Source organism: Apaloderma vittatum, unplaced genomic scaffold, assembly GCF_000703405.1.
Source record: "Apaloderma vittatum isolate BGI_N311 unplaced genomic scaffold, ASM70340v1 scaffold8088, whole genome shotgun sequence".
Taxonomy (NCBI): Eukaryota; Metazoa; Chordata; class Aves; order Trogoniformes; family Trogonidae; genus Apaloderma; species Apaloderma vittatum.
Genome location: NW_009732403.1, coordinates 58235 through 72832, shown reverse-complemented (window position 1 = coordinate 72832; position 14598 = coordinate 58235). Strand labels below are relative to the sequence as shown.

Sequence of the window (14598 nt, the reverse complement as noted above, 5' to 3'; positions counted from 1 at the left end):
TTAAATAACAGAAATATATATATTTCTGGATGTGAGTTAAAGGAGAGTAGGGGATACAGTGATAATACTTCACACAAGGTAGAGTATTTGTTGCAAATAAAGAGTTGAAAGTTTTGAGCTCAACAATACTGTGAACTTTGTTAGCTTATGGGAGGGAAATGTTTTACCTGTGGTTTATTATGGAGAATTTTCCAACTGTGGGGTTTTTTTAAAAAATGAGAAAGAAAAAAAAGTTGAAACCTAGCGATCCTTTCTCCGTGCCAGGCCTTTTATGTACTTTCAACATGAATGTTTATTTTGCTGCTACCTCAGGACAGATATGGCTGGTTACTGAGCTGGTTCTGCTGACTCAGATCTGGCTTTAAAGCTTCAGCTTTCCAGTTGCAATGGCAAGGACTTGCTTTCAAATTTAAATACTGAAAGGCTGCCAGTAGTTTCATTAATCACTGGTAAATTTTTCTGGGACCAAGGTTACTCTGGGTTTTATATTAGAGTACTTTGGATTTGGCTTTCTGAGCTCTGATGAGGAGTATGCTTCCCTTCCCTGACAAAATACCACAGCACAATACTCATCATACTAAAAAAAAAAACCCTCAAAGTGCTGCTTTTGGCAGAAATGCAGAAAAATTCTTGTACATTTTTTCCTCAGGAGACCACTTAAGTAATAGTTGTATCTACCCAATGCATGTGCTGCCGCACTCTGCAGAAGCATAATTAAAAAATAACAATTCCCCCCAGTGTGCCAGAAGCTATTTTTGTATTTGTGAACCAAAATGATTCGATGAAATGGGGGATATTTACTGTCTCACGTGACAAAACTCCAAATTCCTCCATGGTGAAGTAAGATGGCTGTACCTTGTGCCTAGTGGAGGTCTCTCCATGTTTCAGATTAGTGCAAAGCGGAATTTGCAGTGATTTGACTTATTTTTTTCCCTTCTGCCTGCCATTGCAGGAGAGACAACCACCACGGTGGCACCGTTTGTTCCGGGAGGGGTCAGCGATGGGCAGTGGCACTCGGTCCAGGTGCAGTACTACAATAAGGTAAGGCTAACTGTGTTTGTGATAATCCTATCATTTGTAAAGTAGAAGAGGCACAGGTCATCTAGATCTGGCCTGATGTATACAGGTTACCTGGACTTTATTTATTTAATCAGACACATTGCTACAGCTCTGCACAAGCGGTGCTGGTCTTGCGCACCTTGCCTGGGACAAAAATTCTCTCTGAGGAAGGCAAAATCAGACTTAGCACATCCTTTTCAGAAGTACTACCAGGGAAACCTTCAGGTACTTGGAGCTATTTTAGTTTTGAGTTCTTCAAACCCTCACAAATGCCAGTGTATTTGAAACAATTGGTCCACTGATTCGGATCCTTTTAAAGAATTGTGCAGCATACAAGCCTTCTGTGTAGTTACTACACACCACTAACATCGAATTTTCTGAAGCAAAGCAAAATTCTTCCCTGTAACTGTCTTTTGTGTAAAATGTCAAATTTAGCTAGCACAAGCTTCTCTGGTTTGGAAAATTTGGTTATTAACTGTTTGACACTTTTCAGTAGTCAAGGGCTATCTTACTAAATCATTTTTTTGATACACAACAGAAATGCAAAAAGCATAGTTGCTCGCAGTCCGTGCTGCTCTGGAGGTGGGCTTCTGTGTGCTCGGTAACTGCCAGGAGCAGGTTCACTTTGGCTGAACAAAAAGTGAGGACTTTGTACAAACTAGCCATGTTGTGATGAACCCAAAGTGGGCTTTTAGGGTGTACGGTGTCACTGTTTACAGATAGATGTCAGAGCTTTTCTATAATCTATAACAAAAATTAAAGAATTCATTTAGTTGCTGAGAAGTGTTGCTTTTAAGTTTGACATGAGAGCATTACGGGGGATTGCGTAAAGAAATAGAGGAGCATTGTTGGCTGTTAAAAAGGAAACAGGATACTGGTGTAGGAAGCTGAATGGAAGATGAAGGATTAATATGATCAGCAAGTTCTTTATTTCCCAGCGCTGCATCCTTTCATCACAGTTTGTGTGCTAGTTTGAATGGGAGGATTAAAATTTTCTTTAGACTCCTAGACAGGGTCTCCTAGCCTGAGGATATTTTAGTGAGGAAATAAAAACCTTTTTTATTATTTAAAAAAAAATAAAATTTTAGAACTTATTTTTTTAAGTTTTGTACTTATACTTTTAGTTGTGTACTCTGTGCGCAGAGATGTAGGAGTGAAACTTGGTGTGTCACCGTGTACACATCTCCAGACACTGCAACTCTCTTCCTTGCAAAGTGCAACATGCCCTGTTTCCATAGCCTGCGTATTTCTCAGAGAATCACTTTAGCAGAGGAAAAGGCACTTGCTGAAGCAGCAGAGGGACACTCCAGCTTTCCAGCTCCTCGATGGATGTGGAGGGGAGGGCACAGCTGCAGGCGAGGGCACAGCTGCAGGGACAGCCGCTGGAGCATGGCCAAACAGATAAGGGGCCCGGGCAGCCCCAGGACACTCTTTAAAAGGCAAAGAGATCTGACACTGACGTTAAAAATAAACCCCTGCCTCATTTTCAGGGCTTGCTGCTGTTCAAGCAGACTGGTCAATGAGCAATGTTAGCAGCTAATGTTTTCCTGTTGTTACCATGTGCGTCCTGTCATCATTTTCTTCCTCTGCCTCATTTTTTTGAAGAGGAACAAGCCAGTCCCCAACACAGAGGAGGAAACTCAGGGCAGAGAGGGAGAGCAAAGGTCTTGTGCCAGGAAACACCTCTCTCTTCACTTCCTTTGCCACTCGCGTGACATAAAAGTGATGAACGGCAGGGTCACTGTGTGGAGAGCAGCACTGTGCCCTTTGCTGTCGCTGTTAGAGACCGAGGGCGTCGCCTTCCCCTCAGGAGGATTTATTCCAGAAAGGTTAAATTTGGGCTGGCAGAGGAGAGCTCGCAATACTGCGTAAATGGCACAAGTAGGATATGATAACCTCTGTGTATTTAGTGTGCTCTCGGGACTTTGCAGCATGTCTGAAAGCGTTGCAGCAGCTCTCCGGTGGTGACGGCAGGAGTGGGCGCTGCGGGGCAGCGGCAGCTCTGCAGGGCTGCCCGCCGGGATGCCCACTGCGCCCTGCGGCGGGGTTGAGCCTTCGCCTCAGCTGGTGTTTGTTTGTGAAGCAGTTCCTTGGCTACTTCAAGTTTTAACAAAGCTGGAGGTATAGTTGCCGTGAGGCGGTTGAAAAGGCAGAGATAATTTAGGGATTTGAGTTGTGCCAAGATAAATGGGATGCTGTGTCTAAACTTGAAGCAGCTAAGACGTGTTTGAATAACAGAGTACCCAAAACTCATGAGTTTGCTTAAATTAGGGACACATTTTGCAGATACTGCATCCTTTTGCTTTTTACAAAATCCTACCACAGTGTCAGGCCCTCATCCCATCACTACTTGGCCCCTTTGCTCTGCTCAGATCTGCACAGCCTTCCTGACCAGGCAGAGCTCCCCTGACCCAACTCCCTCCTCCTTGCCTCTGGATCATGTTTGATCCCTAACCCCCAGGCCCTTCTGCATCCTCCATTCTCCATTCTTCCATTCTGATGTTTGCCTGGGGAGTTCTGTTCTTTGCTCATTTTTAGATTTCTTTTCACAATGCTGTTCGTGGGAAACACGTTACTCATTGCCCCAGATATCCATAGAGATCCATTTTATTAATGTGTTTGTGTCTTGCATTAAAAAAGCCATTAAAGAGGTATTTATACTTACTCCTCCTCCTTATCTTTCATTCATGTTGAGCTTCATCTCCTTCCCTCTGCCTTTTGCTCCAGAGCAGGTTTTCTTTGTTTAATAAATCTGATCACCTGTGCCTATCCATTCTTCAGTCCCTTCCTGTGTCATTTCGGTGCTTTTTTAACACAGCAAACCCATACAGACATTTTGAATTTCTCTTATTATTCACAGCTGAGTGCTACCAGGCTGCTTGTCCTGCTACTGGGGTCATTAGAGCTGTCCCTGTCCCCTTCCTACCCGCTGTTAGTGACAGGCTTTTCGAGCTGGACCCTTTCCTCCTGCCTTGGAAATGGGAGACATGTTGTGGTGCAGATAGAAATAAACAGCAATTCAAAAATTTCCTGTTGTGCTCACAGCAAGCATTTGGGGTCAGGTAGTCTAGTAGCTTAATCCTTTTTTCCCAGTTCCTTTTTTTTTTTTTTTTTGGTTAAGCTTCTTTAAAGTATGTTTTTAAAAACTAAGCTAGAAACTGTTTGGTTTATTTCCTTCTTTCTGCATTTGTACAGCATCTAGCAAGAAAAAAAAGGGCTCAGTTTTCTTTGGAGCTTTCAGATCATGCTGTAGTTTATCTATGGTGTATTAGATTTCATCACAGCCGAGGTTAATTTTTCATCTTTAGTTTTTGAGTAGAATGACTAACAGGCTTTGATATATAACGTAAATCAGTTCAAATTAACTTTTCATAGATGAGTTTTCACAGCTCTGAAAGCTACTCCTGCAATCTGAGTTGATCGTGGTCGGATATGAGCAAAGGTTGAAAGGCGTTTGGCACCCGTAGCTCTGTAGACAGTATTTGGCTGCACATCACTGGAGTTTGGACTCCGGGAGCAGATGACTTGGATGCGGGGGACAACAGTGGTGGGGAACTTCTGCAGCAGTTGTTTCCCAAAGGCGGCGCGCAGTCCTGCGGCGTCGTGGTGATGCTGCCACCCTGCCCAAAGTCGATTTGGTAATAACGATAATGAAATAAGAAGTGTAAAAGTGACTCTGGTCAATTATTTTCTGTACTCAGCTCAGAAGCGATGCACTTGGTAATATTTATCTTTAGTGTTGTAGAAAAACATCGTTTTGTAATTAATTCCCTATCACGAGGGTCCTGTGCCGCTTAAGGACAAACACTGGAGCCTCACTGGCAAGAGATGAGTCCAGAGCTGGCTTTGCACCACTGTGCTTGCAGAGAAGCATCACACCGATTCCCTATCAGCTCAAATATTTGATGATTTCTTACAAATCCTGGTATGTGCAGGCATTGTAAAACATTGCAGTAATGAAATATATTTTATCAGAAGAGGAAGGGAAGCAATGCCATTTCATTTACGGTGTAGTGATGGAAATGGGTGCTTCCTCCCCTGGTAACAGCCGACACGCTTGGTGTCAGTGGAGGTGCCTGAGGGAAGCACATGGGTGTTGCATGAAGGAAGTGTCAGCTCTGTATTGGATTTCTGGAAAGGAAAACATGAAGGGGAATGAATTAGTAGCTATAAGAGAGTGGAAGTGAGCTAAGAGTGCTTTATAACCACTCTCTAATTTCAATTATATATTAAAAGACTTGTCAGCTCCCCAGTAGCAAGGTATCAGTTTACCTGTTAGCAGTGTTACTTGCCTTTACAGGTGTTTGCTGACAGCAGCAGGGGAAGATGGGGGAAAGCTACTCACTGACGCTGTTAGCTCAAACATGTTGCCTTCTGGGATTCTCATCTTGCAGCCATTAAAATCCATGGGAGGGATTAAATGAATGGTGTACTGCATGTGACCTGCTTTCTCAAGAGTTATATGCACTGATAAGAAATTCAGAAGAAATGTGGGGTTTTTCATTATTTTGGAAAGAAAGATGGGAGAAGGGGGAAGATTTCAGCCTGGTTAAAAAAAAAAAAAACCAGATAAAAAAAATCATAGAAACAACCTGCTGCTTGTTCACAGGATAGGTAATGTAAAGAGCAGCAGCAGCAATGTGAGCTGCCCTCTTTACCTTAGTAATGTGCTTCCTTTCCACACAAAGAGAGAGCAATCAGCCTCTGACAGAGTTTGGTCCTTGTCCTTTGGCTCTCCTGAGCCTGCTGGCATGAGTGACGGTCAATAGGTTTAGCTGTGCTGATATTTGGAATAGGAGCAAAACCACAAGGGCATGTGATGATAACGATGCTCAGTATCCGTAATATTACATGAACTATCTGCCATTCGTTGCACACGTGGGATCATGTATGATTGTAGGTAGTACTTAGGACAGGAAATTTTAATGAGCCCAGTAGTGCATGCTGGTTTTAATTAAGTGAGAGCTTCAAGCCACTCTCCCAAACTTATGATAGAAATGCGATTTTGTTCAGAATTTGCAGTACACCATCAAATTTATGTTAATGTTTTACCTGACTCATTACCTCAGGGTAGAATTCATCACTTGGCACAAGATAAAAATGTTTTGCGTATGGACATGTTCCTTTTAATTATAGAGGGCATATACATGTATATTTATATATTGTGTATCTTACGTGTTACTTATGCATATATGACATCAAAGCTGCTTAAGGACATTACTGTTCTTTAGGCAGAAACTCCTTCTGCGTCTGTTTAAGGGAGCACAGGATAATTTTACCTAAATGACAGAAAACCTGAGGAGAGCAGAGAGAAACATGCTATCGTCGAGTGTCTGATGAACAGTACAGTAACAATTCTGGGGAATGGGACAAACAAATCCCTGAATGACTCACAGAATGATTCACAAAAGTAACGACTGTAAGACCAGGCACCGTGTGTGCGTGGGATCCTCCTGCATGGTCAGGAGGTGTAAAACGATGGGTGCCTCAGTGTCTGCACTGTACTGGTCCCTTGAGCCTGTAGACTTCTAGGGTGAAGTATTTGAGACAAACATTCCCCCTTTTTTCGTAACTAGTCTTAAGGTTTTTTCTCATATTTGATAATCAATAATAAGCTGTCGTTCTTTCACTCTTGCCTTGCATGTCTTTAGACTGAAGAGTGCCGTGGTTGTTGTTTCTGTTGCTTGACTGGCTTGGGAGTAGCCCACCCTTTCAGAGTGGTTACACTTAGCAGGGTTGAGCTGCTTTGCATCCCTCTGTGCTTCCCAGAGCCCAGACCTGCATTTAGCCTGAAGACAACTGCCGGAGAAGACAGACAAATTCTTCAGTTAGAGATAAACTTAAAAGAAAGGAGGGCTGCTTAGGGCTGATCTTCCATGCGTGCGTTGGGAATTCAAAGCATGGGTGCATTGCTCTAAATCAGACTCACATATGCTTTCAAAAATCTCCTGCCTGTGGTAAGTGATGGTTTCTGTTGAGTTAACTGGCCTTCATCTGGGGCAAGCTAGAGCTTGAGTATCATCGAAGACTGAGCTAATGCTGTAGAGATTTAGCTGTCAGCCCACTCACACACTAGAATTCGCCAGTACCTTTGCTTCCCGGGGAGGATCCATCCCTCACCCACCGGCTGAAAGCTATTTCCAGGTGCCAGAACACCTTCTGTTTCAGTGCCAAGTCCTGCACTGTAATTGATTTTCCATACCTCGGGTACGTGCTGCAGCACTCCCCTTGCACTTGCTCCGCCTTTAGGTGAGTGAGTGGAAAGGTGGCTTCTCCCTCGGCCAAAGCTGATCCCAAAGGATTATTTAACCATGCCTGTACAACTATGCTACAGCTCCATTTTGAGTCCGCACCCACAAATCCTCTGTACTGTGGGTCACTAGTAGTGCCCCACAGACTGGCCATCGATTCAGGGAGGTGGGTTAGGTCTGGGCAAAGCCCACATCTCTGTATCTGGAGAGACCTCAGTGCTCATGAGATCTGAGTGGCAGCTCTCCAGCACTGCTGGGCAGAGCTTGTGTGCCCAGTGGGCACCTGGGGATCGTGAGGGTGATGCATATTTGGGTCTGCAGCCAGCACAGGTACACTTGGGATGAAGCTACTCACAACAGAGGAATGGGTTTCATCTGCATTTGCTTGGCACTCAGGGGATGAAGTAGAGGGAGGGACAAGACCATGGAGGGAAAAACAGGAAGAAAAAAGCAGCCCCAGGCAAGGTCAGGGCTTCATTGGGTGCTGTTCCTGTAGTTAGTCATGTTGGTCAGAAAGAGGAATGCTATACCTGAAGAGGTATAAATTGAGGATATGCTATTTGGGAGATAGCATCCATCAATGCTCTTCCAGTTAAAATGAAACAAAAAGCATCTGTGGGTGTGTTCCAAATCCCCCACCTTCACTCTGTGCACAGCCTCCACCTCTGTGATCAGTTTTTGTCATGTCCAAGTGTTTTGGCTGGGATAGAGTTAAACCATACTAGCTGGTAAGGTGGTGTGGTTTGGGGTTGTGTTGAAACAGTGTTGATAACACAGAGATGTTTTAGCTGATGCTGAGCAGTGTTTACACAGTGTCGAGGCCTTTCCTGCTCCTCACACTATCCCTCTAGTGAGTAGGCTGGGGGTGCACAAGAAGTTGGGAGGGGACTCAGCTGGGACAGCTGACCCCAACTGACCCAGGGGTATCCCGGACCCTATATATTATGTGATCAGCAATAAGAGCTGCAGAAAAGAACGAGGAAGGGGGGGACATTTGGAGTGACGGTATTTGTCTTCCCAAGTAATTACCATGTGTGCTGAAGCCCTACTTTACTGTAGATAGCTGAACACCTGCCTGCTCATGGGAAGGAGTGAATGAATTCCTTATTTAGCTATGCTTGTATACACAGCTTTTGCTTTACCTATTAAACCATCTTTAATCCATGAGTTTTCTTACTTTCATCATTTCGATTCTCTTCCCCATCCTGCTGTGGGGAGAGTATACGAGCATCTCTGTGGGGCTGAGCTGCCGGCTGCAGTTAAACCACTACACTAAGTAAGAAGTAAGAAATACTTTACAACAGGCCTGGTGTAAATACTTTCTGTAATGGACAGAAGCAAAGGCCTTGAGATAAATACTGCAGCATTTACCTGGCAAACTTAGAGACATAAAGGGAAGATTGTTGAGGTTTGCATTTTTTGAGGAGTTTTCTTGGGGAATGTCCTTGTTTTCTAATTTAAGTGGAAAAACAAGGCTAGCTTCTTTGCTTGACAGACTTTTCTGCACAGGTACCTTCCAGATCTGCAGCCCAATGGAAGCTGATCTAGTAAAAGGAAGACGGTGGGTAAATGTACAGACTTGACAGAAAGCCCAGTGAACCCACTGAGCTGCCAAGGGAGGTGTGAGCAGGGAAGCAGCAGTCTCACGGGGCAGCTGCAGAGGTGGTGGGAACAGGTACTGTGAAGCAGCCACTGGGTCCCACCAGCGAATGTGGAGGGAGCAGTTGCACACTGGAGCAAAAAAAAACAGCACAAATTTTTCTTTAGACACATGATGTGTCTTGCTGGAGCATGCCTTGCTCATGTGGAGCACCTGCTTCAGCAGACCACGTGGGGAGCCTACGCTCCTGGGCTCAGTCTTGTACAACCCCGGCATTTTCTCATACTCTTTCACACATTATGCCTGCCACTCATTTGCAGAGTTATCTTTAGGATTATCTTTATAGCAAATCTCTAACATTCATCACTACCTTTGTCTTACTAGAGCTTCTGTTTTGATTCTGGGAGCCTGTGTCGCTCAACTGCGTAGCAGTGGCCAGAGGCAGCACTTCTGAAGGACTTGAGGATGCATATGCAAACCACCACTGTTCCCCCACCCCAGAGCTGGCTGGGACCAGCTTTTCATCCAGCTACTAGTCACTGTGGGGACGTGACACAGCTGTACCTTAAAAGTTCAGAACTGTGGTGCTGTGTGCTGCTGCACCCATGGGCACCTGGAAGCTTGGTGGCCACTTGTGCTCCCTCACAATTAGCAGGCAGGACCTGCCCTTTAATCCAAACCCCTGGCATAAGCACAAGCATCACAGGCAGTTGGGATTGGTGGTGGACTCTGTTGGAGAGGTTAATGTAGCACTTTGTTTTGAATAGCTGAAATACAGAAACCTGTGACGGTCTGCTGGGGAGACGAGCATAAGCCCTGCTGGCTACGGCACACGTGCCCCTGCACCGGGTGCCTGTGGAGCTGATAGATAGGTTATCTCGTTTCCTTCTGAAAACACAGACCCTCTCTGATGATGGCAAATTCACCTGTTATGGAAATATATTCTTTATTCAGGACAGATAATTGATTTTGCCACTTTTCCGTGGAAAAATAAAGAAAAACAAAACAAGGCAGATATCAAAATTTTAGTGAAACTTGGATTGTGGCAGCTGTGCCAGACAACACAGATGACACTAGTTACTGCTTTCTCTCCTATAAAGGGAGCTGACTTGTTAGAAATTCTGAGTTCATGGCACCCTGTTGCCCCAGGACGGACAGACCAACAGGAGCATCACGCAGCGGCTCGGTGCCGGCGTCCTCGTGCCCCCCAGCGCTGTGCTGCCCCTTGGGCGGGCGGGAGGCTGCCGTGCCAGCGCGGGGGCCTTCTTTGCTCAGCTCTCGGTCTCCCCGCTGAGCCTGCCAACAAGGCTGCCAGTGCCGTGGGTGATTTACGAGGCAGGCACATGCCTGCAGTTCAGTAAGGGTTGCCAGCTCCTTGGAGAAAAGCCATGTAGCTGCCACCAGCTAGGCATAACTTTTAGTCACTGGACCCAAGGTGAAAGGACTTTGTCCTGGAAGTATCAAGGACACCATGTGGTATCATTTACCTCTTGATCTGAACAGCCATGAGAAGTGGTTGGAAATTAAATTCTTACGTAGTTATTAGATATTACACCTATTACACCCTGTGCCAAGGAGAACTCCTCACGCTGGGGCACGGGGGTTGCCCCTTCGGGTGCTGCTTTTTGTAACTCGGTTGGAAAAAGAGCCCAACAGAAGTCAAATCACTGCAAATGCAATTAGTAATAAAGGCTGGGTATGACTTAGGCAAATGTCGATCACTGGTGACATCTGAGCAGACATAATTGCTATCTGAGGGAGAATTTCTGAAGTTAATCCTCCCAGTGGCTCCCAGACAAATTTGTTAAGGGATTGAGGGAGATTTTCTAAATAAACAATGCAGTTGTTGAAGATTATGATAATGCCACTGTTTATCAAATGTGGAGCCTGCCAGAGTTTGGATTTTGCTGGCTCAGAGTCAGTAGCAGTGTTTACAGCAGCTGTGATCAACACAGACTCACTTTGGCATTGTCTGGTAAAAAAAAAAAACAATCACGGAACATTAATTGCAGTGTTAGGCAAATATTAGGACAAATATTAAGACAAATAATGTGTTCTTCCTTACAATTGAGCCATATTTCTAATTTTATCATTTCCTTATCACCCATCTCATGGTGAATATTTAATACTTAACAGCAGAATGTAGTGCGAGGTTGTAGAGGTCAGTGGTGGCGCAGCGAGGAGGAGGCAGTGGATGATGCTGAAGTTCGGCAGAGCACCAATGGCACACTTCACCAGATCATCGATTTGTGCTGGATGCCTTTTATTCTGTGGCATTTGCATGGGATCAAAGGTTCTTCCATAGCTTAAGCACAGGAAGGCTTGCAGAACACCAAAGCACAGGGAACAGTCAGTTTGTTAGCTCTAGTTTTGAGAAGGATTTATCTGTGGTTACCTGCGTAAGTGCAGGACCTATGGTTTCTTCAGTTATACGAGGAAGAAAAGCAATTAAGGTGAAAAGGTCACTTTCTTTGCTAGACACAACCAAAATTTTTAACCAGCATCGTAAGGAGTATGCATGTTTTATCTACTTTTCAACAGGCCAAGGAGGTTTTTACTGGATTACTGACATTGTTAGCCAAATACAGGTTATGATAGCTTATTCACAACTAATGTGCAGGAATAAAAGTTACTGTATCAGCAAATTATTGAATTTTTTGGTGGGCAGGCTTGTATATTCAGGAAGCGTGCAGTAGGTACTGCTGGAGGCACATATACAATATGAGGGTATGAGGAATTTGCATTATTTACTGTGCTATGTAATTTTGATGCTAATGGGCATGGCCATTTAAAAAAACCCTAGCAATTAAAATCACAAGCAGTGAAAGGAAGGGAAAGAAATTAGATTTTCCATTGCTGAATACACGCCAGGATTTTACATTTGAGGTTCAAACTGTTGTTCTAGTCAGACACATAAAATATGTTTCTCGTGTCTGAATGCAAAACATGTAATTTCCTACATGCTCCGTTTTTAAAATGCCGCAAGAAGAGGTAATATCTGCAAAAATAGTTCCATTTGTGAGTAATTTCCTGGTATTCTGGCTGAAGATTCAGAGACTCCCATCCTTGCTGTAGCCAGATTCATCCCTTTCCACTGAAACTCAGCAGATCATCAAGGAAAGTCCTAGACTAGAAAACACCATCTGATATACAGAAACCGAAGCTTGGCAGATTCTGATTAAAAATAATATACAACATTTTTAATAATGAAGTTTTATAATCTGCAGGATAATCTTCCCACAATTCTGATGGTCTCACTGTCTTTTGAAATCCTTAAATCGTCAGTATTTCCCTTTCTAAAGGAAAATTTGAGCTTGGGTGCAAGCCATGCTATTGAGGCAGGACTCACTGGGTGAAGTTCTGTGGTTGCATAAGGCAAAAGGCTGATTAGACCATGAGTCCATCCCATCAATAAAATGTGGCAGGATCCTGCAAAAACCCATTTGGATCCTGAGCTCCAGTCTGCAGTGTTGCTATACATTCACCCTCTTCTTAGACTCTTCCATGACATCTACCACTCCCTCAGCGGTGCTTCGGTCTGACCTGTGGCTACTATTTGCATTCCTAACATCACCCAAAAGGCACTTGAGGGCTGCCTGGCTAATATTTACTTTTTCTTGGTCCTGTTCAACGTGGTTGTGGAGCCCTTGCAGGTGTTAGTGGGTGTAACTGAGGCAGCTGATCTGCCCTTGCAGAACAGGCACATGTGAGCCTAGAGTTTAAAAGCCCCTCCTGTTACATATTCGTGTGGATTGCAATTAGTAGTAATTGATTTTGTTGATTTGGGGGTTTTGCCGGGATTTTTTTCTGTTAGAGGCTATGTGCAAAGTGATTGATATCTGGGAAAGGAAATCAGGATTTGGCAGTGGAGCGACATTCCATTGTCTTGACACAAAATAACAAATAACTCACCACTAAATCTCTGTCTCAGGAAATGAAAGTGTAAAGCAGTGAAAGTCATTTGAGGGTCATTGAGATGCAAAGTGTGTCCAGCCCGGAGTTGCTCAGGTCTCCCTGACAGCTTTGAGAAATCTTTGGAGCAGCTGGGGAAGAGGAGAGTGAGTGCGTACCCAGTGCCTGCCTGTTTCTCTCCCCTGCCTGTTTTTGGAACTGTTGTTCTCACAGAGTTTGCAAACATCACATGAACACACTTGTTGTGGTGGTGGTGACTTTATATGTAAATGCAGACAGTAACTTTTTTGCTCTCCGGGTAACCGAAGGGACCGTTTCATGTCAAAACTGACCTGAGCCCCTGCTCTTCTGGAAGCCTCATCCTTGGCAATGCTGCTCAGCACTTACTCCTCTCCCTCCCCCTGGGTTTTAAAAGGTTTGACCTGTGTGCCCAGTTTCAGCACTGCCACTTCTAGGTCTGTGCCCACCCCACGCCTGACCTGGGTCTGAGCTGCATGGCTTTTCTCGTGGCGTGGGGCTCTCAGATCGCTCCAAGGAACCTGGCACCCAAATCCTTGAGTGCTCCTTGAGCCCAGGTTTGCTCTAGCCATCTAACATCTCCGCATCTCGAAACTCCTCAGAATTTTAAGCACCTCCCAAGACGGTGATTTTCAGCTTCTTCCTGAAGGCTGAGAAGCAGGGAACCTCTGTGAGGGCTGGCAGAGCCTCAATGGCCTGGCTCAGCATAAGGCCCTGAGGACGGTGCTTGAAGGCTGTGCTGTGCAAAGCTGGTGGAGTCATTGAAATGGCACCTCAGGAATTTGAAGTTCTTTGAAGTGCACTGTTATCTCCATTTAATCACACAGCAAATCTACAGTATCTTGCCGATTTGCGGTAACTTTTCAGGTATTTTGCATCTGTCTGTGTAGTGAGGAGAAGCAGCACTTTGCAATTACCTGGCTATACTGGGGTCTGTGTGTACCGGAGACCCTTGCAAAGATCCAGCCGTGGTGGCAGTAGCCCATAGAGCACTGTCATATTCCCGGGTTTTATGGCCTCAGTTGTGTTCCCGTCACCCACACCGAGCAGCTGTTTGCCTGGCAAGATGTTACCAGGGATGAGTCCAAGGAGAAGGAGTTAGTTGCTGTAAATAAGTGTGTTGTGCTATTTTTAGCCCAAGGACAACCATTACTTTTGCATCCTGGATGCAAAAATAAGTCGTAACATACATACAAGATATATATAAAGCTGAAAATACTTCAGAGTGGTGCTTCATCGGTAGATAGGGACAAATGGCAAAGGGAGAAAGGTTTGCTGAACACAAAAAGGGGAGCACGTGAAAGAGAACAAGGGTGCACTTCCAGCTTCCTTCATGTGTTCTCCTCTCCCAGGTCTCCAAAGATGCTGGAAGAGCATCCATGTTCATGGAAGGGAGGGAGGGAGGCAGCAGAATAGGCAGAAAAAGAGTTTTCAGTGCAGGAGAGGGCAGGGAGAAGGCACACGAGCCAGAGGGGCAGATCAGAGGGGAGGAGAGAGCTTCCGAGGGTGGGCGAGGGGACCTGCTGCAGCAGAGCACCATGGTGGGCGGTGGCTCTCCCGTGGGGAAAGCTGGATGTTGTCTTGAGTGGGCATGTTCTCTCGACAGCCAAAACAGGTCCTTCTTGCTGTGTCACTAATTCAGCATCAGAGAGTTGAGAAGCATCTGGGAATACAAATTTGAGGATAAAATTTCCATTTGCAGGCAGGGAAAACTCGTTCTTCCCATCAGTGCTACAGCAGCCTTTGCCAAAAGTAGTC

The 14598-nt window shown here is 44.9% G+C and overlaps 1 protein-coding gene across 1 annotated transcript in view; it reads left to right on the top strand.

Moving 5' to 3' along the window:
• The window catches only part of LOC104278514 (cadherin EGF LAG seven-pass G-type receptor 1-like), a gene marked incomplete at its 5' end in the record, with an annotated part of 98541 nt that overhangs the window by 27997 nt on the left and 55946 nt on the right, over nt 1-14598 (top strand). The window contains 1 exon segment of the mRNA XM_009875516.1: nt 953-1041. Within this exon segment, the coding sequence (XP_009873818.1) occupies nt 953-1041 (89 nt within the window).